This window comes from Ceratotherium simum, chromosome 6, assembly GCF_057802395.1.
Source record: "Ceratotherium simum simum isolate JZ-2026a chromosome 6, ASM5780239v1, whole genome shotgun sequence".
Lineage (NCBI taxonomy): Eukaryota > Metazoa > Chordata > Mammalia > Perissodactyla > Rhinocerotidae > Ceratotherium > Ceratotherium simum.
In genome coordinates this window covers 80,238,183-80,261,757 of record NC_141905.1, presented here as the reverse complement: position 1 = coordinate 80,261,757, position 23,575 = coordinate 80,238,183, and the positions used below count along the sequence as shown (strand labels likewise).

Genomic DNA, 23,575 nt, shown 5'->3' with positions numbered 1-23,575 from the left:
ATCGCACCATTAAAGAAGGCTCTATTGTTCTTTTAGATTACAGCAAGCAAACAACCACCAGCAGGCCTGGCAGCACTGGGTCCAGGAAACAGCCGACACGAAAGAGAACTTTCTCAACAAGATTCACAGAGCGTCTCCTATGTGCCCGGCACAATGAACACAGAAGATCAATGAAATCCACCATGCCCCACAATGACATCCACCACCTGACGGGTGGACACACACACCAGGACACACAGCCGTAGAAAGAGAAAGTCCATCTCCCTCCCCACGGTCAGCTCAGCCTAGAATCTTTCATAAGGGCTAAATATAGATAACACTAAAAATGATTTGGGTGCATCAGTTAGGGTTTTTTCAGCTACAACTAATACAAAATCCAACCTGAAATGGAATAAATATCCACCTGTTCATGGGCAGGGTGGTGCCAGGGCCGATCACCTCAAATTCTCAAAGGACAACATCGAGAAGGGCTCCTTCCTTCTTTCTGTCTGATCAACTTCAGCCTGTTCTCACAGTCATGAGACGGCCATGGCCTGTCCAGGCAGGACATAAAGATGTGACATGCCCAGGGGAACTAAGAGGGTCTTTTCTCCCGGATGTCTCTTCAGAACAGCTGAGAATCCAGAAGGCCCCAGCGCATGGGTCATCGGCGAGCATCCGGTCGTCAGGTGACCCTCAACCACCCTTTGGGGAGGGGAACGTGGCCCCACGACTGCCTTAGCCCCTCAGGATTTGCCTGAGTTAGGAATGGGGTGGGTTGGGGGGAACTAAGACAAGCCCAGGGTTCCGCCAGCAGGGCGAGGAGGCTGAGGGGTGGGCGGCCATCAGAGTCCACGAAGCTTAGAGGAAAATGCTTCATTTTAGAGTGGTGATCCTAACACCTACAGTGTTTGCAAAGTGCTCTAATAACTATACGCTCGTTCATGCCAGGTTTTTGGGGGGTGGGCCTAGGGGCAAGAGGAGAAGTCAGCTTCAAAGGAAAGTGATGGTCAGTGCAAGATACAAGTGGTCCAAGCAGAGCCTGGCCAGCGCCTCATGCTCTGTCATTCCCTCGGCCTTTACAGCCAGCCGTCCCTGGGACAGAGGGGACAGGCCTTGTGCCCTTTCGGCTCACAAGGGGACTGACAGTCCCACAGCAAGGGTGGTGGTACAGGACTGGAATCCCCACCTCCTTCATTCCAGGTCTTCTTCTCACCAGCCCACTCGGCCCAGATGCTCACGGTGCACGGCCGGCCATCGAGAAAGAGCTCTTTGTGCCTGGACCATTTCACAGGGGCAGGTGGCGGGAGCAGAGGTGACACAGAACAGGACGATGGGGGCGTTGAAGAGAAATCAGAATAGAGGCCAGCCGGAAGAGCCGAGTTCGTGCGTCCTCAGAGTGAGGGCCCCGGCCATGCTGTTTCTCAAGGGTGGGAGCCCGAATTATTCTCAGACAAGCCGGGCTGGGGCGTGGAGGCAGGCCTGTGGGGCACTGTCTGCTTCACGTGCTCTGCGTGTGGCCTGGGCTCCCGCTGAAGGTGAGTCACAACCAGCCAGCCTCCCCGGGGAAGAAAGCTGAGCTGTGCTGAGAAATGTCCCAGGCTAAGGGCTGCTTCAGGCTTACCCTCCAGCATCAGCCAAGGGTGATGCAGAAGCGAAGACTCAGACAAAATGCACACATGCACACGCGCACACACATGCACACACGCACACACATGCACACACACATGCACACGCATACATGCGCACACACACATGCGTGCGCACACACAGTGCCACATCCTGGGAGCACCCTGTCCCAGGCATCAGGACATCAGAGTTTGGTCTTGGTCCTGAACTAACTCAGTCCATCCAAGTCCATCCAGAGACTTGGATCTCTGGGTCTCCATTTTACCACTTCTAAAATAAGGGGATTGAGCTGGTGACGTCCAAGGTCACTCCAGCTCTGACGATTAGGGTTCTTTCCAGAAGACCTGGTTGACTTCCAAAAAACCTATTAGCAGATAATGGTTAAATTGATAAGATCAAAACAGGTATCAGAGTCCTTAATAAATCTCTTTTCACGCAACTCCCCCAGGGGGTCATAATCCCTGCAAACTCCTGCAGCTGCAAGGGGTCGGGGGATTCCTGGAATTCTCCGGATGCTGGCTCAGCCAGTGACCCTCTAGAGAGGTCCTAAAAGCAATGACACATCAGTACTTCAGCTTCTGGCCGCACTGGGCTTTGCCGAACGGCCCCTTTGTGCTCATTTCATTGCAACTTCATTCCCTGAAGCTTGGAGAAAAGAGCAAGAAAATGAATCAATTAAATTAAAGAAAAATTGGCAGCTTTTTTTTAACCTAATGAGGCAAGTCAACTACTTCTTTCTCTTCCTGGAAAAGTATAAAGTGCTCCTGTTACAAAAATGTTTGTTTTGCTGAATCTGCAGAAGCCACTGCATCCACCAGCTGCCCAGCTCACTCGTTTTCCAGGGGCTGGGCTTCCAGGCTGGTCCTGTGTGTTGGCTGAAGGTTCCTTAAAGGCTAGTGTTGCAGTAACTGGCTGCTACTCAACTGAGTGATTCAACATGCCTTCTGGAAACAGTTATGCTAGCCTCTCATTTTCTTTAAAAAATATGCAATGGGGAGAATAGCACACCCCCATACCCAGCAAGAGGCAGTGCCAGAGAGCTCGCAGGCCCCCTAAGAAAAAACCAGGCCCCAGAGGAGTTCAGGGGGTGTTAGCATCTAAGACGTGCCTGAGAGACGGTGACCCAGCCTGAGTCAGGAGGGAAGTGAGCCCACAAGGGGGTGAGAGACAGCAGAAGGTGAGCGGATCAGTGGACTGTGGACCCAGATGAACCAGGGATTTGCTGGAGCTGAGCTACTAGGGGCAGGACCAGCTACATAATTTGCGGGGCCCAGGGAAAAATGAAAATGCAAACCCCTTGTTCAGAAAGTGCACAAAAAGTGTCATTCAAGATACTAAAATATCTTTAAACCCTTTTTCTTTTCTTCCACATTCTCTCTCTTGACCTGTCATGATGTTTCCTATTTGTTATTTAGTGTCGTGCTCCCTGGGATACAAAGATACTCACCAGGTGAGTGTGGACACCCAGGGCCTCAGGTCTCAGTGCTCTGCCTACCAGATACCAGACGGACCCACACACAGTGCCTGGCTGGGGGCAGGGAACTCGAGCCAGGCATCTCCCCATCCCAAGGGCCCATCGCCCAACCCACAGAGGATGAACAACCCCCAAGGGCATTGCAACTTCCTTCCAAGCAGGATGTACTAGGTACCTGGATGGGGTGGAAGAGGCCTGGCCCTGCCTAGTCACCGGAAGAATGCCCCAGGGGGTCATCTGCCCAAGGCCTGCCACCACTCGCTGCCCCAAGAGGCCGTGGGGTGTGTGCACCCAAACACAACTCTCCCCATGCCCACACCCCCTGGGGGATGGAGGGTGGCAGTGATCGCTGCATGGGGCCAGGTGTCCCAGGTGACAGGGGAGCAGGGAGGCTGAGAACCCATCCTGGGGAGGTAGGGAGGTGGCAGGAGGAGGAACAGTGGTGAGTCAAGGCTCTAAGCCCCCAGCACACACCCCGCTGACTCATTGGACCTCACTTACAAAACAGCAACTGCAAGATAAAATTAAGCCAGTGACCTCAGAGCATTAACCCCCAAGCATGGGCCCTTCTGAGCACAGGGCCTGTGAGTGCACACGTCACACACCCATAAAGCGGCCGTGCCAGGGCAGGAAGCGGTGGACAAGAGTGAGGAGCTTGGGATACAGATTAGAGAGGGTGGAGGTTATCGGTGATGACAAGGTCAAGGGTACAGCCAAGGGTACAGCTGCAGGGGTGAGACCACGGGGCCGAGAGGCCAGGGCAGGCAGGATCTGCTACATGGCACTGAGGTCACCCACACACAGAACTCAGAAGAACAGGGTTCTTCCATCCGTTTCCCCACTTGACATGTCATTGTTGCTGAATAGGGACGGCAGAAGTGGGAGAGGTGGGATGAATGGGAGGGTGGCAGGGTGGGAGAAGGTCAGATGGGAGAGATAAGAGGAGTGGAGAGATGGAGGGAGAGAGAAAAAGGAGAGAAGATGGCTGTGCAGAAACAAAAAGAGAGCAAACGAAAAACGAAACAGCCTTGCTCCTCGCTGTTTATGAACACCACCGTAGTATTAGTCTCCTGTAAGTATATCAAGAAACGTTGGCATTTCAAATATTCCCTTACTCTTCTTGTTTAAACCACAAAATGTCAACAGTTGTATATGGGAGCCCAGCAGCCAGTGATTGTAAATGTCCTGCAGCATCCAGACGAGGAAAAACATCGTCTCCATCAAACGTAACTCTTGCCTTGTCCGTACATCAGCCCCTCTGATCCCTCCACTTTCATCCACTGACTTCAGCTTGGCCAATGTCGCTATCCCAGTGTGGCCAACAGTGTTTGGCCAATAAGTATTTACGAAAATCAACGAATGTGGAAGTGAATAAACGAAAGAATCAACAAACCAGATATTAAACGATCCATCAGGATCTTAAAATTAGGGTTAGCTCAATAATTGGGGTTAGCCAAGGGCTGGCATTTCAGGCCGGGTAACTGACTCTGGATGCAGCCTGGTTTTCAGCCGTCTATCAGCCTACACTGTGTACAGAGGTCTCCCCAGCCCCCAGTGCCTCTACCTCTCCTCCTATTTGTTCTTTCTTTGTACTTATCACTGGATTTATTCCAGTTCAGCTGTTTCCCACACTAGACCACAAGTTCCATGGCTTTCACCCATTACTGATACATCCTCAGCACCTAACACGCGTCTGTCCAAGACAGATGCTCAATACATATTTATAGTCAATGAATAAGGAAGAACTGAAACAGTGAATAAACCAAACCTTAAAAGATCATTAGGACTTAAAATTGGAAAATAATTTACAACACCTTGGAATTCATGTAAATTCCTCTCTACTGATATTACAAGAAATGGGCAAAAATAAGGCCTCTCTCTGCTTAATCCAGCAAGACCAAAGCATCGTCGTCAGCAAAGAAGCACAATTCCCTCCAAGAGAAAGAGCAAATGAAATCAGCGTCTCTGTCCTTTCCCTTTTGGTGACCTAGTGTGTCACGTCACTTGGCTTTTATGCGCATAGTTAGCTCCCAGCACATTCAACTCCTCTAAGACGAAGTGTTAATCATCTCACACTGGGGTTGGCAAACTTTTTCTGTGAAAGGCCAAAAGGTAAATGCTTTTGGCTTCACAGGCCATATGGTCTCCATCCCAACTACTCAACTCTGCTGTTGCAGGGCAAAAGCAGCCCTAGACTCTACATAAAGGAATGGGTATGGCTGTGTTTCAATAAAACTTTATTTACAAAAACAGATGGAGGGCTGGATTTGGACTGCAGGCCGCAGTTGGTCAACATGGACTCTAACACACTGTTACACACTCACTAAACTGTCAAATGGAATCAGTGAAGGGCACAGGAGACATTCCCGATGGGGCACCTACAAATTCAGCCCCAACAACCTGGGAACTGCTTTGTCAGAACCATAAATAATAGTCTTAATCCAGTTCCCTGAAGAGAGAGCGCCAAAATGAAAAAAGGCATTACCATATTAAGAGAAAAACATAGCCAAAGAATTTCCTTAACAATCAACTAAAGTTCTTGAAACTGGGCCAGAGAACACACAAGGGCTCCGATTTTGATGGTCTGGGGAACTGAAATGTTTTCACATTCCAGAAGGAGCTGCAACCAGAACAATAAAGAGCCACATCCCCATCAGCCTCTGGACAAAGGCTGGCACAGGGCAATAACAGCCGGCTTCCACTCTGCTGTCTGGATGTACATGACCTAATGATAAATATTGATTCCCACCCCCTAAAAATGGTAAAAATCAATACGCTAATAGAAGCCTTGCAACATCAGCAGGGTCTGTGGCATCTTTAGCAAATGCGATGGCAGCCCTCAAGTTCAGGGAGAGAAAGAAGAGAGACCACAAGAAGGCCAGTACAGAGGGAGTGGGGAGAAAGAATCCAGAATGGAAAAACACAGAGACAAATGAAGAGGGTAACTATGGTGGCACAGTCCACATTCCAGGCTCCCCGAGCTTTATGAGCTTGAGTGACAGACTCCAGAAGACGGGAAGCTGCTCCAGAACGGGCTCCGTGTTATCTGATTCACTTTTGGACAAGCTCGGGCAGCTTAGTCAGCCCTTCTGACAATCGGGTTGCCTGAGGAGAACCGGCTGCCGGCGGTGGGCATGAGTCACACTCAGCGCCTCGCCACTCCCCGCCCCCGCCACCGTCCCAGGGGGCCGCCTGGAGCCTCCTCACCCAGGGATCTCGGGGCAGATTCACCACACACTGGGCAGATTCAGGCTGGAAAAGACAGGCCCCAGGCCCCTCACCCCGCTTCCTGGAGCGACCCCAGTTCTGAACGTCACTGAGATCAGTGGTGTCAGCTCTTCTGGCCCCGGCAGCCAGCTCAGCAGTAAAGGGACCCTCTGAAAACAAAGCAGCCCTGAGCCCAGAGGTCTCCCTCTCCAGCCACTTCAAACAGGCCGGAAGGTGGCATCTGGCGCGAGGGTGGCCAGGGACGGGTGCAGGCCCGGGGGTGCCAAGGGAAGAAAACCACCTCACAAGCCTCCACAAAGCGGCTTCCAGATATTTCCCTGGCTGCTGGCGTCACAGCAAAGCGCCCACAGGAATCCCCACCAGCGCTTTGAGCTCCCAAAGACCACAGAGCTACTGCAGCCCCTGCAGAGCCACAGGCCCATCCAACTCCAGGCAGCCCTTGGGATCAGATGAGCACTGGCCACGGAGTCTAGGGGGAAGGGGAGGGTTCTGCAACCAGCCTGCTGCAGGATCATCTCCTCATCTGAAATGAGAGAGAAGCTCACAGCGTGAGCCCCTGGTGCCACCCCGCTCCAGCATTCCACAGAGCAGAGGGCCCTGAAATTCATCCTTAGGCGTGTTGTCAAGCATCTACTACCTGAGAAGTGACCAAGACAGGTGTGTCCCTCACACTCCAGCAGCGGAGATAAACTTAAATCTACAAATAAATAAGACAACAGTCAATTACGTAAAGAGAGGAGGAGGGAAAAATGATCAGCACAACGTGATCATCTCTCTGTTATGTGTCCCCAGAGTGATCGGGGGGAGGGGGGATTGGGACATGGGGAGCTACCTTCAGTAGGGGGTCAGGGAAGGGCTAAGGCAGAATTTAATCCAAGACCTGAAGGATGGGAAGGTCAGCTATGGAGGAGCTGGAGGGAGACATCCCAGGGGAGGGGATGACCAAGACCCTCAGGAGAACAGCCCTGGTTTGTGGCAGGCAATAGAGGAGGCAGATGGCTAAGCAGAGTGAGTGAGGGGCAGAGGGAGGAGATGAGGTTGGGGAGGGAGGGAGGGAGGGGGCACGCCAGCAGGCTGGACTTCAAGGCCCTGGCAAGCAGTTAAGATCTCTTTGTAAGAACAGTGGGAAATGGGTAAAGGGTTTTATACAGGGTAGACAGGACATGATCTGAAAGTTGCAGTCATCGAGGGGGGCATATGCTTTTCTCCAGCGTGTTTCCTAATCAACACAGCTGGAAAAACAGCTGGAGCAAAAGGGATTTTCCCCTCTTATCTTCTTCATATGTCCCCAGTATTTCTGCCCTGTACTCTGGCCTAAAGAAACTAAGTCGCTCTCTTTTTACCTCTCTCTCTCTCTCTTTCTCCCCCTTTCTCTCTCTGTGAACCATTCAGGGAAAAACTGCATGGACAAAATGCTGCCTTTGGATAAAAATTTTAAATGCTCTGCAAACAGGGCCGGTGTCATGTTGAACACATTTGGAAACAGTTTGTCTCTGAAGCTGCACTAGTTTGCCCTCAAAGCTGCTTTCTATTAAAACGTTCGCATGCACACTGTCTGTCCTTGCTTCCTGCAGCTGGCATTCCCTCTCCAGGCGAGTGCGGGCCCCAGTAGCAGCCAAGGAAAGGGGAGTTGCAAATCCTAGGACAGAAGCACAGAAAGGGATGCCTGGCCACCATTGGAGGGGATGATCCCACCTCCTCCTCCAGCTTGGTGGGGGGCAGCAGACCAGGCAGAGACAGCTGCTCTGCTGTGTGCTTTCTTCCGAAAGTTCTCCCTGACTCAAAACTCAACAGGAAAGTGAGTGCACATGTGTCTGCTCAGCAGTGAGAAGCAAACAAAAAAACAGAGTCTTTTGGTCACAAGCCCAGAAACGTCTCTGGCAACTTCAAGCCAGGGGGGGGTTTACTGGAGATATGAGGGGAGCTCCAAGAAGGGAAGGAAAAGTAGACAAATTAGGCTCAGAAAGGGCAGGAACTCAGACAGGGGGGTCTCAGCAGCAGCAGCTACACCAGCTTCAGCCACGTAGCTTTTCTGGGGGTGACATCCAGTTACAGCTCCAGAGGGAGGATCTGCTTGGTCTAACGGGTCATGTCCACCCCTTGGCCCCAGGGAGTGGGGCGCCGTGACTGGTGGTCCCACCAAGACTGTCCAGTGGGGGAGAGGTAGACCTGAAGGAAATGCTGGCTGCTGCTCCCAGAAGAAGGGTGGCTGCATGACAAGTGCACAGCGACGACCGATGTTGTCATTAAAGTCATGGTAATTTTCATTCATTAGAAGTGGCTCGAATACCACGCTCAGGAAGGACAGCAGCTGCTGAAGTCACGGAGAACCCTTCAAGCCAAATCATGATGCTGGGGGCAGGAAATGGGCCCAGATTATGAGCCACCAACTTAGCCATTGGGCCCGTGTGGGTGGCGGACAGTCACACCAGTTTCACTGGGTTATGTGACAATGGCCCTGGGGAGACTGGGCCATGGCCTCACATGGCAAGCACCGTTTGGAAGAGTTTTCGATCCTCAAGCTCAATTTTGTTGGTCTTGTTCTGCCTCCTCTGAGTTTTCCTGCTATTGCTTTTCTGTTGTTTCCGAGAGCGACACAATGCGAGGCCAGCTCACACCCCACCACTGCCCGCACGTGTATTACATCATGTGCTGGGTTGAACTGCACTCGCCGGGGTCAGACGCTCCTTCCAAACCAAGCCTCACTACAAGCCAGTCTCCACCCGGCTCCAAATCATCATCAAACTGCGGGAGTGAGAGGGAAAGAGCTGGAAGCAACGCATTTACTCTCCCCACTTCCAACTACTATCAGCAAAAAAAGCAGTTTAGTCAGTGGAAACTAGTCTTTGTGTGGGTGTCTGCAATTTAATATCCCTTCATTTCTGATTCCATTTTCAAAAGCCACATGAGTTCAACTTTAAATTTTGAAGCCCCTTTTTCTTGGGCTAGAAACACATCTCAAATAGCGTGCTGGGGGCGGAAGGGCTGGGCTCCCGGGCGCAGGTCAGAAACACTCTGCAAAGCTGGTCTGCTGAGATCTTTCACATCCTGCCTGGACATGCCAGGGGTGCCACCAGGACATACCCTCCACCTTGGCTCCAAATCTGAAAAGAATACCCCCGGGGCCAGGAGCAGTTGCACGGTATGCGCCCACGCGTTCCAAACACAGAATTATTCAGCAGGGGCAGCTCACGCAGTGTCCGGATCAGCGCCCTGATCAGCGCCCCGCCTGCAGAGCCCCCACTGCTGGCCGCCTTCCAAGGGCTCGGTGGAGCTGAGCAGTCCGCATGTGGCCACAGGATGTGCTATTCTGGCCAGCCTCCTTCCGGTGAGACTACCACATCCTGGACGCCTTTCTAGCAGCATGTTCCTAAACGGGGATGCACCAGCCTTCCCGTGGGCTATTTAAAGTCGAGCCCTCCCTTCACACCAAAAGGTCCGGCTCCATCCTTGGGCACTTGGGGAGCAGCAGCCTGGCTGTCTTAGGAGCCTATAATTTCACCGCAGTGTAGCTGTGTGGCTTGGGCAGGTTCCTTAAGCTCTCTGAGCCCTTGTTTCTTCCTCTATAAAATGGGGATAATATAGCTATCTTACAGATTAGGTGAAAGTTACAAATGAAGGCAGAACCTGGCCCGGCATTGGAGCTTATCAAATATAAGTTATTATGATTATACTGTGACCAATAAACACATTTGGAAAGATTAGTTGTTGCTCAGAAATTCCATAGTAACCTAATAGAAAGAATATGCAATTTCGACCTCGCCAAACGGCAGTTACCTACACCGCGCACAGAGCCTGTTTCTGCCCCGCTGAGCAGCACAGACAAAAATAGCCTGCGCAACACCACACTGTCTGACTTCAGAGCCCACATCCAGGTAAAGTCACGCAGGGAGCTGGAAGAGAAGATCCGTCCTGGCTCTCAGTCTACGATCTTTTCCCAGGCCAGCAACAAGATTCCAACCTACCCTGATTCTTCCTTCCATACGAAGCCTGGAAAATTACAAAGGTGTGAAGAAACCAGAAAATGCAATCTCAGTGCACTTGCCACACAGCCAACCAAACCTCCGAAATCAATGTACCAACAAGTGGGAATTTTTGATGGTCTAGTAAGAACTGGATTTATTTCAGGTAGGAAGACTTTGCTAAAGAAATGAACAGAGCAAAAACAACTGTAAGAAGAATATTTAAATAGAAAGCAAACCATTTTCAAACACAGCATTTCCCAAATAGAGCTCACTATGTCTCAGTTTTGTTAAAAAAAAAAAAAAGTTCTGTACTCAGATCATCATAATTTGGAGTATACATGTGTTTGCAGGAGAGTCATGTGCACATTAGCATATTAAAAGCTCTGAGAAGTTTTGTAAGGAAGAATCCATTAGCTTTGTTTTAATTCAAGGATTCCAAAACTTTCCGAGTGTGGAGTATTGTTTTAAAGCACATTTAGTAACCCTACAAAATTGCAATTTGGGAGACCAGGTTTGTTTTCAAATCTGGTGAAGGTACAAATGAAGAATCTGTAACCACAGTTGACTCAGGGTCAGGAATGGAAGATTTCTTTACAAACCTATTGCTTTCCCTTATAAAAATGTAACATATTGGGGCCGGCCCCATGGCCTGGTGGTTATGTTCAGCGCACTCCACTTTGGTGGCCCAGGTTCGCAGGTACAGATCCCAGGTGCAGACCTACACCACTCATCAGCTGTGTTGTGGCAGCGACCCACATACAAAATAGAGGAAGATTGTCACAGATGTTAGCTCAGGGCTAATCTTCCTCAAGCAAAAAAAAAAAAAAAGTAAAATACTATTTTTACAAGTCTCTGATCTTATAGCCTGCTTATTTAAAAAGCTTCCATGAGCCCCACCCCTCACCCCAGGCGACACACAGCATCTCCTAAATGCTCAGACTCGACAGGTTCAGTCCAGCTTCAGCTCTCTCCCTGAGAATCTCTTGGAATCAGGGAGCTCTGGTGCCTTGTGATGTCTCCAGGTTTTGCCACGTTTAGCCAGGGCCCCTGAGAACTCGGTTCTGCGGGTGGGGAACACACTTACCTCATGGTCAATTTTGATAAGTGCAATGTCCGCCTTCTCATCCACATCCTTGATTTTGGCTTCGTAGGTGGCGCCACTCTTCAGCTCCACTTTGACCCGGTGCTTGTTGGTCACCACATGGGCGTTTGTCACAATGAGTCCATCTTCGGACACGATAAAGCCAGACCCACTGGCCACGGGCACCTCCCTCTTAGAAAAAGGAAGCCTAGAACAGAACCCAAAGGAGGACCTCGTTCAGCCTGAAACACCTTAAAATCACCTCTTCAACACATCAATGGATTGGTTCTGCAAAAGCAACACACGTCTAGCAATTGTTACTTTACACACTGGGTTTATTTAACATTAAGAAATGGAACATAATGCTGACTTTTACATGCATTAAAAAATTCCACTTAGAAAATATTCTTAGGGAATCTCTTCAGAGCCAGAGGCTCTTAAAACATCTAGAGGGGTCAAGAACGCAAATTTAAATAGTCAAACGGGAAAACATGGTTAGGGAAAAACGATATCATCCTGTAAGAATATATTCAGTGACACTTTGACAATTTCGAGTGTCTCAAAAATAGCTCGGATGTCTTGCTAATGGCATCATTTATTGGTAGAAGCTTCAGAGGTTGTAAGAAAAAAGAAGGCCCTCTTTACTTGCGAAACAATTCAATGTGAACCACGGCAGGCGCGATCTTCTCCACCACATCGGCGATAAAGTTGTATTTATGGCGCAAACTGTTGGGATCTTCCTGCCCTGAGAACAAAAGCAAAGACAAGACACATAATGATACTGTGCTTTGTGCTGTGGCCACCTGGAGAGGGACATAGGTGAGAAGGCACCAAGGTACACACTGAGAGGTCTTTGGAAACCGGGAGAGGGGTGAGGACAAGACCACAGACCTGCAAAAACCCTTCCCACTCTCAAGGAAATACCCACTCAGATAAGAGAGCAAAAACCATCAAACATGACCCCTTTACTCAGCGTCTTTCCTCTCAATAGTTTCACCGTGAAAATGTTGAGCAAGAGACACTCACAAATACCTGGACGACCTACCAGCTATTCTAAAAGGTTGGTCGCCCAAGGGTCACCTTGACATGGCATCATCCTCCACCAGTGTCCCTTCCCCGAATCCCACAGCACCACAAAGAAGCAACCCTTCTCAGCAAACCACCATCAAGGGGGGCTGAGGTTGTTTTTGACAAGATGCCCATCAGACATTATAGATTTAAAAGACTATTATGAAAAAGCATTAAGGCAAAGATGCAGATCCTCTTTCCCACTGATGCCACAAGGCCAGCAGAAGCCACTGTCTGTCCCCAGAGCAGTTTTCCACCACACCTTAACCATTCATTCCAGCCCCCGGGACGTCCCAGGCAGAAAGGCACAAGAGGTACCTTGATACTATTGGGAAAAAAGAGAGAGAAAGTCGAATGACCATAATTTTCTATATAAACATACACACTATAACTAGCAAACCCCCATATGGCGGGCGTTTTCAAAGCTCCTTTCAGACGAAGCTGTCATGCATCCCAGTGTAGAGCTCCCAGCAAGGCAAAACATTAGTTTCCACCAACCAGTTGCTCACACCCACGGCATCTGATGCAGAGCACTCATTCTGCTGGCACGTCGGTGGCAGAGGCAGTGTGGCCCCAAAAGTGCAACCTGAGCCTGTCACTCTGGCCCCAAATCCGTGCCACCTGCTGAGATTCTTCAACAAGTCTCTCTCTGTTTAAACAGGCTAGTGGGGTTCTAGGCTTGCCTGCAGCTAAGAACGCACACACCCTTCCTTCTCTCTCCTCATCTCCACCTCGGCCCGCCAGTCTAGCTCAGCGCTGCACACAGCATGCTCCAGGGACGACTCAGCCCCTGCAGAAATTGATGGAAGCTTCCAGAAACCTTCATAGCGATGCAACAGAGTAATCTTATGCCTGCTGCATCTAAAAATTTAAAATTAAGATTTGTATTTTGTGTCTTGTTATCGAATTTCGGTAGTAATTCATTTTTAGCATGTTTTACAAAGTATTGATCCATGATGGATAGGAGATAAAAGGAAAAGAAACCTGTTCCTTCGCCACAGATGGTCTAAGAAGCATTGGTCTATCGCCCTCACCTTTCACTCCCCGTCACAGCTCACTCGGCAGGATTTGCAACACAAGCCCTCAGTTTAAAAGGAAACCACTGCCAGCAAAACTGCCCCATATTTACCAAAGGGCTTGTGTGCCCTGCCCCTAATACACACATAAACACACACTCACACAAACATACAAGAGTATGCACACACTCATACACAAACACACATGCTATCACACTCATGAGCATGCACATACACATATATACACATAAACACATACAGACACGCTCATACATACAGACTCCATCTGACCCTCACACAAAGACACACTCTTACACTCACACACATACATACACTCACACACCTACATGCATACACTCCTATGTACACATACGATTACTAGAATCTTGCTACTAAGGAACATTAACTACTTCCTCTTTCTGACTTCCCAAATAGGCATGGGAGAATATGCCCACATCAGGGGTGAAAATGAACATGGGTTTTTCACACACATACACACATGCCTCCCTCTGTGTGGCGGTGCAGCCCTTCCCCAGGTTCTAGGCCCTCCACGAGAGCTGTGACACTTTCAAGTCCTCCATGGCTCTCAGAGCTGCACATCACAGACTCCCCCAGTGGCACCACAGCCTCCTTTCCTCAGATTGTTTCCTCGGTCCCCACCACAGCTGTGTGTCCCCACCAGGGACCTCAGTAACTCAACTCCATACCACTGGGCACAGGGACATCTCGGGGACCAGCCTGCCTCTCAGGCTTTCCTTCTTGGAAACGAGAGGCCATCGATGAACAAAGACCCCTCTCTGTCCTGCCTCCTGGACTCTGAGCTGCGTTACTTCACGGCTGGAATCTGTTCTCTTTTTGCACGGCATGATTTTCTAAGGCACAGAAAACAACCTGCAACTACCAGGCAAGACAAACTAATTCAACAAATTCATGGTAGCATCATTTTATTATTTTTGCTTTCAAAATACTTTCACATGGAACCTTATTTTTATTTTTCCCACCTTCCTGTGGAATAGGAAAATCAGACACTGTTCCCTAAATATAATTACTTATTATATTTAGGGAAACCAAGGCTCACAGATTTTAAATGACTTCTCCAAAGACACTAAATTTTCTTAATAGAGAGTGTAAATTAACAGGAAAATCTGAGCACATCCACAACTTTTCCACTTAATACCACCCCCATACATATCTGCTACCCTCCCAGGTTTCCAAGTAGTTGCAATTAATCGGTGTGTCTCCCTGGGTTCTCCAATGGGAGATATAAATAAGGGGATAGAAACATTCCTTCCCAACACGGAACCTGGAGAACATCACCCAGAGACAGCTGTAAACAAATGCATCTGGGCTTCCTCAGACCAGCTTCCTGGGAAAGGCCAGAAGGAGGTTGAAGTCCAACAAGGCCAACAGCTCCCAGGGAAGCATGGAGTTTCTGAGACCCTCACAAGAAGGAGGATTACTAGAGTCTTCCCCCTAAGTATCATTAACTCACTTCCTCTTTCTGACTTCCCAAATAAGCACGGGGGAATTTGCCCACATCAGGGGTGAAAATGAACACGAGTGTTTCCATGTAAAATAAGAATCAGTCGCTTTCTCACACAAACTAGAGAAAGTGGCTCCAGGGTCTGTCCATGCTGGAAAAGCAACATGAGAGAGCAGGGAGGACACTGGTCTGGTCATGAGAAGGCCCAGGTTCCATACTCAGTCTGCTAGGTGGCCTCCATTTCCCTATCTGTAAAATGGGACCAACTGCCTCTGGAATGAGCTATGAAGTCTATTCCAGCTCCAAAATTCTGTGATCTGATCCCTGTCTCTCCCTCTCACCCCACTGTGCTACAGCAAGAGAAAGAACTTGTGGGATTTGAGGCTGGGCACAGGACTCTCCTAATTCTGCAGAGGAGTAAACAGAAAGGAGGAGCAGTGGGACCACAGACCATACTGAAAGGCCCAACTGACAGGCCCAATTGTGCAGCTCAGATGAAAAAGCAACCAGTGACCTCCATTACCTTCACTTGATGGACCAGTGTCAACAGGAAAATTAAATAGAGCAGAAACAATTGAACATAAGGAACATCAACTAATTGTTCAAAGATGGGCAAAATGTCAAACCAAAGAAGAAGTGTTTGGCTTCTCCAAATGCAATTTCAGAATGAGGAATAACAGTGTCTCTAAGAGCAGCTTGGCTCAGTGTTAAAGTCCTGCTCCACTTAAAAGACTGTTCTTCAAACTAGAGAAAGCTGCTGCTGCCTCAAGGTCTTTAGAAACCCTGGCTGGCCCCATCTGCTCTGACCTCAACTGCAGGTCAACTGTCTTCCTTCCAGAGGGGTCAATCCAGGTGGAGAATTCCCAGAGACGGACCCAGGCTGGCTCTGCCACAACCCACTCTCTGAGCAGCACAGATGGGTGGGATGTCCAGGCTGCCCAGCATGGGGAGAATGGGGAAGAGCACAGGCTTTGGTCTCAGACGGATCAGAGTGTGATACTCGGTGCAGCACTCACTTGCTGTGTGACCTTAGGTATGTCACCTAATTCTTCCAAGTCTTATCCCCTTGTCCATAAGATGTGATGATAACACCTACCTCAATGTGTTTTCAATGCTGATTTTATGACCTACTGTACACGAAGTGCTTGACCAAGTCATGGCATATAGTTTAAAAATAAAAAAACAGAAGAACTGATAAAGGTGCTGCTCAGTAGGTACAGCAGGGAAGTAAAGGGAGAGATGAAGTTGTCCAGAGAACCACTCCCTCCATCTTAGCAAATCTGTGTCAGTCCTGGAGGCTCCTCCTAACAGGGCCATCATGGCCACCACTGCAGAGGCAAAGATCAAAGGGAAGCTGTGTGGCAGGCCGGTTTTTCTGGCTTTGATGTGTCCCTCTGTTCCTCAGCTCAGAGTACCCCACCGCCACTGCAGAAGGGAGATGGGCAGCTGAGTCACGAGAATAATCTAGCCTCAACTGAGGCCCAGCTGCGCTCTCAAACTCCCATGGAGCAACCAACCTGCACCAGAAAAAGACAAACATACTTCCCTCTATGAAGTCAGGGCCTCATTTAGTTGGGCCAGAACTGACATGGCAGAAAGTAATGAGGATGGGAAGCCTCATGCAGGGTCAAGGCCTGGCTCTTCTAACTGCTGCATTATTGTACAGAAAGCTGGAATTGGCTGCCGTTCAGTAATGGCCTGCCATTTACAGAAAGCTGGCCATTCGAAATTCAGAAAAGTGAATATAAGGTATTTCCTAACATTCCTGATTAATGAAAAAAGAGAAAAAACAAAAATGACCAATATTGGGAATCAAAAAGGAAGCATCACTACAGATCCTACAGTCATAAAAAGTACAATAAGGGGATGTCATAAACAAATTTATGAAAATAAATTCTACAGCTCAGATGAAATGGACAGGTTTCTTTAAAAGACATAATTTACCAAAGCTCACTCAAGAAGATATAGGTAACCTGAACACTCCTATATCTATTAAAGAAATTATATTTGTACTTAAAAACCGTCCTACAAAGAAAATTTCAGGCCCATATGGCTTCATCTGTGAATTCTATCAAACATTTAAGAAAGAAACAAAAATTAACACTTCACAAACTTTCCCAAAAAAGAGAAGAGGGGAAACACTGCCCAACTTATTTTATGAACTCAGCATTACCCTAATATAAAGGCAGACAAAAGACACTATAAGAAAACTATAGACTAATATCCAGCATGAACACAGACCAAATGTCCTTAAATTTTTTAGCAAATAGAAATGAGCAATATAATAAAAAGTATAATATATCATGACCAGGTGGGGTTTATCCTAGGAAAGAGTAAATAACATTGGTTTGACATTCAAAAACCAAACAATGTAATTTACCATATTAACATTCTAGAGCAGAAAACCCACATGATCATCTCAACAGATGCACAAAGAAGATGTGACAAAATTGAACACCCATTCATGATAAAAACACTTGGCAAACTAGAAACAGAAGAGAATTTCCTCAACCTGATAAAACAGATCAACAAAAAACCTAAAACTAACATCATACTTAATGGTGAAAGAGTGAATGCTTTCCCTCTAAAAATAGGGACAAGGCAGGACATCCACTTGTACCACTTCCATTCAACATTTTACTGAAGTCCTAGACAGAATAATTAGGCTAGAAAAAGAAATTAAAGGCATAGAGACTGGAAAGGAGAACATAAAACTGTCTTTATTTGCAGATGACATTAGGATCCATACAGAAAAAAATTAGGGATCTATAAATATACTACCTAGAATAAGTGAGTTTATCAATGCCACAAGATAACAGGTCAATATACACAATCAATATTATACCTATGTACTAGCAATAAACAATTGGAAACTGAAATTTTAAAAATACCAATTATAACAGCATCAAAAATATTAAATACTTAGGGAAATATTTAACAAAATATGTGCAAGACCTATACACTGAAAGCTACAAGATACTGTGGAAATAAATTAAAGAAGACCTAAATAAATGGAGACAGATCTCATACTCATGGGTCAAAATACTCCCTATTGATAAGCTATCTATTCTCCCAAAATTGATCCAGAGTCAACATACTCCTAATGAAAATCCCATCAGGAGTTTTTGTAGAAATTGATAAGCTATTTCTAAAATTTATATGGAAAGCAAAGAACCTAGAATACACAAAAAAAAATTTCAAAAAGAGAAAATTGAATGACCGACTTAATAGTACGTGATTTTATTCTAAACAGAAAAATTCTGAATAACTAGGATTAGTAGAATGATGTCACAACATTTCAGAGACAGACATTTCTGCTTACCTAATAAATATGTATCATTACTGATATAACACAATAAATGACCCATTAAGAGTTGTCAACATTTCCTTAATTTTATGAGTTTTTAAATTGCCAGGATTCCATCAGATGATAGTAAATGATTCATCTTTCCTCTTTATAAACTACTAATCAAGCACACAGCTTCACCAATCTTGCTGCCTTGGAACCCATCATCCCTGGAGTTTTACAGATAATACTTCTTAACTACTTTCCACAACTTCCTTATAAGAGGAAAGAGACACACACCCAGTGTTGATAAGTTTCAATAATTATTATCAAAATTAGAATAACACACACTTCCATTATTAAATGTTTACTGAAAAGAGCCAGGCACTAAGTTAAGTACTGGACATACATTATCACATAGATGGAAATGTGTTGCAGTAAAAATGAAAATCACAATGAGGGGACAGTGAATCAAAGGATAGACTTTTATCTGCCTCTCTGTCTAAAGATTTTGCACAAAACCGGACATGTGCTAAGTACTACTTTAAATAGTACATCAAAATGTGCATTTCTTTCATCTTTAAGGCAAAAATTTCAGGTAAAGATTAGATGTGAGTCAGGAAGAAGAAAGAAGGAAGTCTTTATGGTCCTAATGCCATGGTTCTCAAACTCCGCCCGAGCCACCCCAGAGTGCCACAGCAAACTCACAGGATATTTCATATTTTCTGGGGAAACACGGTGATATTTGATATCTGTTGGACACCTTGAGAACTAGCTCGAGGCAGTTTACACTTTCAAAATCAGATTGCACTACACTCCTTTTGATGATTCCACATCTTTGTGAATTTGGATTTCTGGTGGTCGCTGGGATTAAAAGCAAGTACCGTACAAAAATCAATGTTGAACAGGAAATGGGGGTGGCAGCGTCCAACCTGATTCCAAGATTTGAGATATGGCAGCCAACAGGTGCACAGAGCCCATTCGTAAGCAATTGTTATTGATTATTGAATAATGAAATTAAAAGATCACGTTTTCTTTTCTGTCGAATGACTACTATGTTGTAAGGACACAAATACTTATTAAGTTGTTGGGACTTAATCACTTGATGAATGAAACTGTTGGGTATTTCTTTTGGCCTAGGGGTGCCACAAAAAAATTACTGAGGCACTAAGGGTGCCACAAACCATGAAAGTTTGGGAACCCCCATCTGATATCTCTTGGGATCTCTGCAGCAGATAATCCTGAATCCCTGCACAGCTGCAATAATTCAGAGAAGTGGATTCACAGTGCATTCAAAGCTTCAGCCTAGAGCCCTCCACTTGCCCTGCGAGGGGCCCATGCAAAGCACTCAGTTGTCAAATGCTTTGGGAAAATCTGTAGAAGTAAAATATTTAAACTGCAGTTGGTTGAGGCCATTGTCTCCTTCCCTCTGTCACATATCTCCTGTCCTGTCAGAGTGGCTGATATCTGGGGGCAAATGTGGCCATTTGGCGGGGCGGGGGGTGGGGGGAAGTATTTTAAAGTATTCAAAGGGGAAGGTGTACCTGCCAGTTAACAACAACATCATGAAATTTTTCTGGGTTTTGTGGAGTTTGTAGTATTTGTTCACTTTTTGTTTTTGCTGAGGAAGACTGGCCCTGGGCTAACATGCGAGCCCATCTTCCTCTACTTTATATGGGACGCTGCCACAGCACGGCTTGACAAGCGGCGCGTCGGTCTGTGCCCAGGGTTCCAAGCCTGCGAACCCCAGGCCACCAAGGCAGAGCATGTGAACTTAACCGCTATGCCACAGGGCCAGCCCCGTTCAGTTTTTAAAATTTGTAATTTGTGGTAGTTTGTTTTTTCAATCTAAAGAATCGTTTTCAGGCCTAATGTTGTATTCACAATTTTGAATTCTTTTTCTTAAAGAGGGTACCCTAAACTGTACAAGATTCAGATCCCATAAAACCCGGACCTGCCAGAGGAGAGGTGGGAGCGCCAATTCCTGCCCAGGTAGCAGGTCCGAGTCCTACCCTGCCCGGCTCCCTGGCCCTCTGGAGCACATGGCTGGCCCACAGTGTAAGGGGACCCCTGAGCGACGCCAGCAGGACACCTGAGCTACACCTCAGTCAGCTGGATTCTCCATCACCGACCAGTCCCGGTGGCCCTCGTGGGAGGGATCTGCTTTAGAAGGGCCGACAGAGCCTCCAGGCCCTCCTGGCAGTCCTAGGAGAACTGCAGGGCAGCCCCTTCCCCGCACCAGTCGGCAGCTGCCCCAGACCTGGCTCCAGTCATCCTAGCATCGGATCCTGGACGCTTTGCCCCTGTCCTCGGCTCTGTCCCTTGTCCCTTCTCCACGCAGAGCTGCCCGCCCTCTCCCACCTTGGGATGGCAACCCCAGTTCACAAACTCAGAGTGTCTGGGATAGACAGGAATGCCAAGCTGAATTCCAAGCCCAGTATATTCCTCCTGGGGTCAGTGAGGCTGAGAAAGGTCACAAGGCTCCTTGTCAATGCCAGAATGACTTCAGAGCCAGGCCTGGCCTCAAATCCTGATTCTGCCCCTTATCGCTGTGTCACTTCAGGCAATGGCTTTCCCTGTCTGAGCCTCAGGCTCCCTACTTCCGGCGGCTGGGAGTCCTAAATGAGAGAGTGCACGGAGAACGCTAAATCCTATGCCCGTCTCCAGCCGTGAGTGGGTTATCACCTCCCAGCTCTCAGCTCGCGCTCCCCTCCCAGATGCATTTCAACGCCTCCAAGTGGCTCCTCCCACATTTCTAAAACTTCTAAGAATCCCACTTGTAGATTCTAATTCAGGCAGGTCTGGCCTGTTTTTGGAGTCTCCTCTTAATTGATAATTGCCACTTGGGGTGCATGAACTTACTGCAGGATCCCACAGCCGTCTCCTGTCTGACCCACGACTCCCTCTATCACGTGGCTTTGATTCCCCAACTCTATCTCCCAGGCTCCTCAATGCACACTCTCCACTCCTGCAAACCTCTCATCAGACCTCCTAAAATCACAGCCCTGCTCCACGCCCCCTCCTTGCATTCACAGCTATTTTTCTTCCTGCCTAGAACGCTTATTCTCCTCCCCTATAGCTACCCAACCTTCAATATGGGCAACAAAATAACACCAACAGGAATAATAATAGTTTCATTTATTGAGCATCTACTATGTGTCGTGCACAGTGCTAGGCACTGAATAAACATTATCTCTGCAGGGTGGATCTTACCCCCAGTCTACAGAGAGATGGAAAAACAGAGGATCAGAGAATTAAAGCACATTGCTCGAAGCCTCAGAGCTGGCAAGTGGCAGACGCAGGGGAGCTAACCCCATCTGTCTGGCTCCCAAGCCGGAGCTCTTTGCTCTGCATCTGTGGCCTCCCTTCCAGGTCCCAGCCCTTCCACCAGCCTCCAGCCCCCTGCAGCCCACGTGGTTGTGGGAAAATACTTCCCACTTCCGGGCCTGAGAACTCAGGGCCAAGACTCAGGATTAACAACCCAACCTTCGCTTCCAGCAAGAACAATCGCACTTTCCAATTTCTCCGCAGAGTTGATAAGTAGAGCTAATTCAGAAAACAGAACGCAGTGTATTCGAGGGAAAAGAAATGAATCCTCTTTTATTCAGAGGGAACAGCATGTTCCCAAAATTCAAATCAGTTGCAAGAGCAGATTGATCAAATCCCTGGCATTTTAATGCACTGTCCTAAATTCAGGACCAGCTAGATAATTTGCAGGGCCCAGTGAGAAATGAAAATGTGGGGCCCCTTGTCCCAAAATTATTAAGAATTCCGAGACGGTCAAAGCATTAAACTGGGTGTGGGGCCCTCTGAGTGCGGGGCCCAGTGGGACTGCACAGGTTGCACAGCCATGAAGCCAGCCCTGCCTGCATTCCAAATTCATTTGATTTAAAACCCAAAGTGCAGATGAAGTACTGAGAAGTATCACACTTGCTCAGGAGCTGATCGAGATGCTGCCTTAATCTGGTCGGTCAGGAGCACACAGACCGTCTCCAGGGGCTCACAGAGCACCCACATGCTGGGAGGTAGGCGCCCACCTTCCATGACCTAAGATGCCAGGCACAGCTCACACACCGGTGAGGCAAGCTGTGGAACCTCAGATAAGCCCCTCGTGCTAAAGGTTCCTCAACTTTAAAATAAGGAGGCTCAACCCTGTGGCTTCCAAGGTCCCTCCTGGTTCTCATGAAGAAAGGGAAGAAATCACTTGTGATTTTTCACTTAATTTCTTCAACTTTAAATGCCAGCAGAGGTATTGGTACTTTAAAGACTACAAATCATAGCACAGCCCAGATCCAACAACTGGCAGGATTCAGGGGAAAGGATGAAATGTGAAGAAATTCAGCCAAAACGACGGCTGGATTCAGCCAGGGTCTGCTCGCCAGGACGGAGGCAGGTCGGCCAGGAACAGCTCACCCCTCCGGCACTTGTCTCAGTCTCCCTAACGCTTCCAGTCCGGCCCTCTACTTCCGTGTGGTCCTGGGCACAAGCGACAAAAGAAATCAAGTTCTTTCAAAGGCAAAGGCACAAAATGCATTGTACAGAGGGTGGAAATGAAGGCCAGTGGGAAACATGTTCCCATTTTCACCTGAAGGGCCAGGAGACCCCCCTCCCAATCATGTAACAGCCAGGAGAAGTAATTACCCCTGAGACGCCAGATTGGACCCACCAAGTCCAAGTCCAAGTCCACTGCTCTAGACTCAAAGTCCCGCCCCAAAGCTTTGGGAAATTTTGCCTGGTCACCAGCAGACACACAGCCAGCCAGGCTCCCAATGGCTCAGAAACCGTAAATAAGGAAGCAACCGCAGCAGGCCCCCAGTGGGGTGTCGTGACAATTTAAAATAGTCTTAGGGAATGGTTCAGTTGCTTAACACATCCCTCAGCTGTCATCAGCCACCCACGACAGCCCCAGCTCCCCAGGCAGGAGTGCCTGACATGAAGTCCAGTCTCTGGAGCCCCATCCTCCAAGGACTGGCCTAGACCAGGCCTAGAATCCAGTGACACCCCAGAATTTATTGCCATGGGGGTGTATGCTAGAGGCTGTGCTCGTCTCCATCTTCAGATGGTCCAAGGGTCACATCTGAACATTTCTTTGTCCCCAGCATGGCTAGATTAAAAGTAACTACAAAGAGGCTACTTGCTGGGTAAATAAATCCAGGCCCAAATCCAAAGGGGACTCCAGGAGGAAATTACCCTCCAGACACAGCACCTGCCACAATCCCGTGGGCCTGCTCTCCCCACTTCTGTTCCGCTCACAGCTCGGCACCTCTACAGAGAGGCCAAGCGGAACCCAGCGAGGCCGGGGGAAAGTGAATTCAGGGCTGGATCCAGAGTGGTCCCTCAGTGCTCCTCCTACCTCCCCAGCACCG

The 23,575-nt window shown here is 48.0% G+C and overlaps 1 protein-coding gene across 1 annotated transcript in view; it reads right to left on the bottom strand.

Annotated features, from left to right (window-relative positions):
* Nucleotides 1-23,575, bottom strand: part of HTRA1 (HtrA serine peptidase 1) — a 50,374-nt gene that overhangs the window by 12,389 nt on the left and 14,410 nt on the right. The window contains exons 2-3 of the mRNA XM_087432755.1: nucleotides 12,002-12,101; nucleotides 11,360-11,564 (exon numbers count right to left, since the gene is read on the bottom strand). Of these exons, the coding sequence (XP_087288881.1) occupies nucleotides 11,360-11,564; nucleotides 12,002-12,101 (305 nt within the window). The remainder of the gene's footprint in view (nucleotides 1-11,359; nucleotides 11,565-12,001; nucleotides 12,102-23,575) is intronic.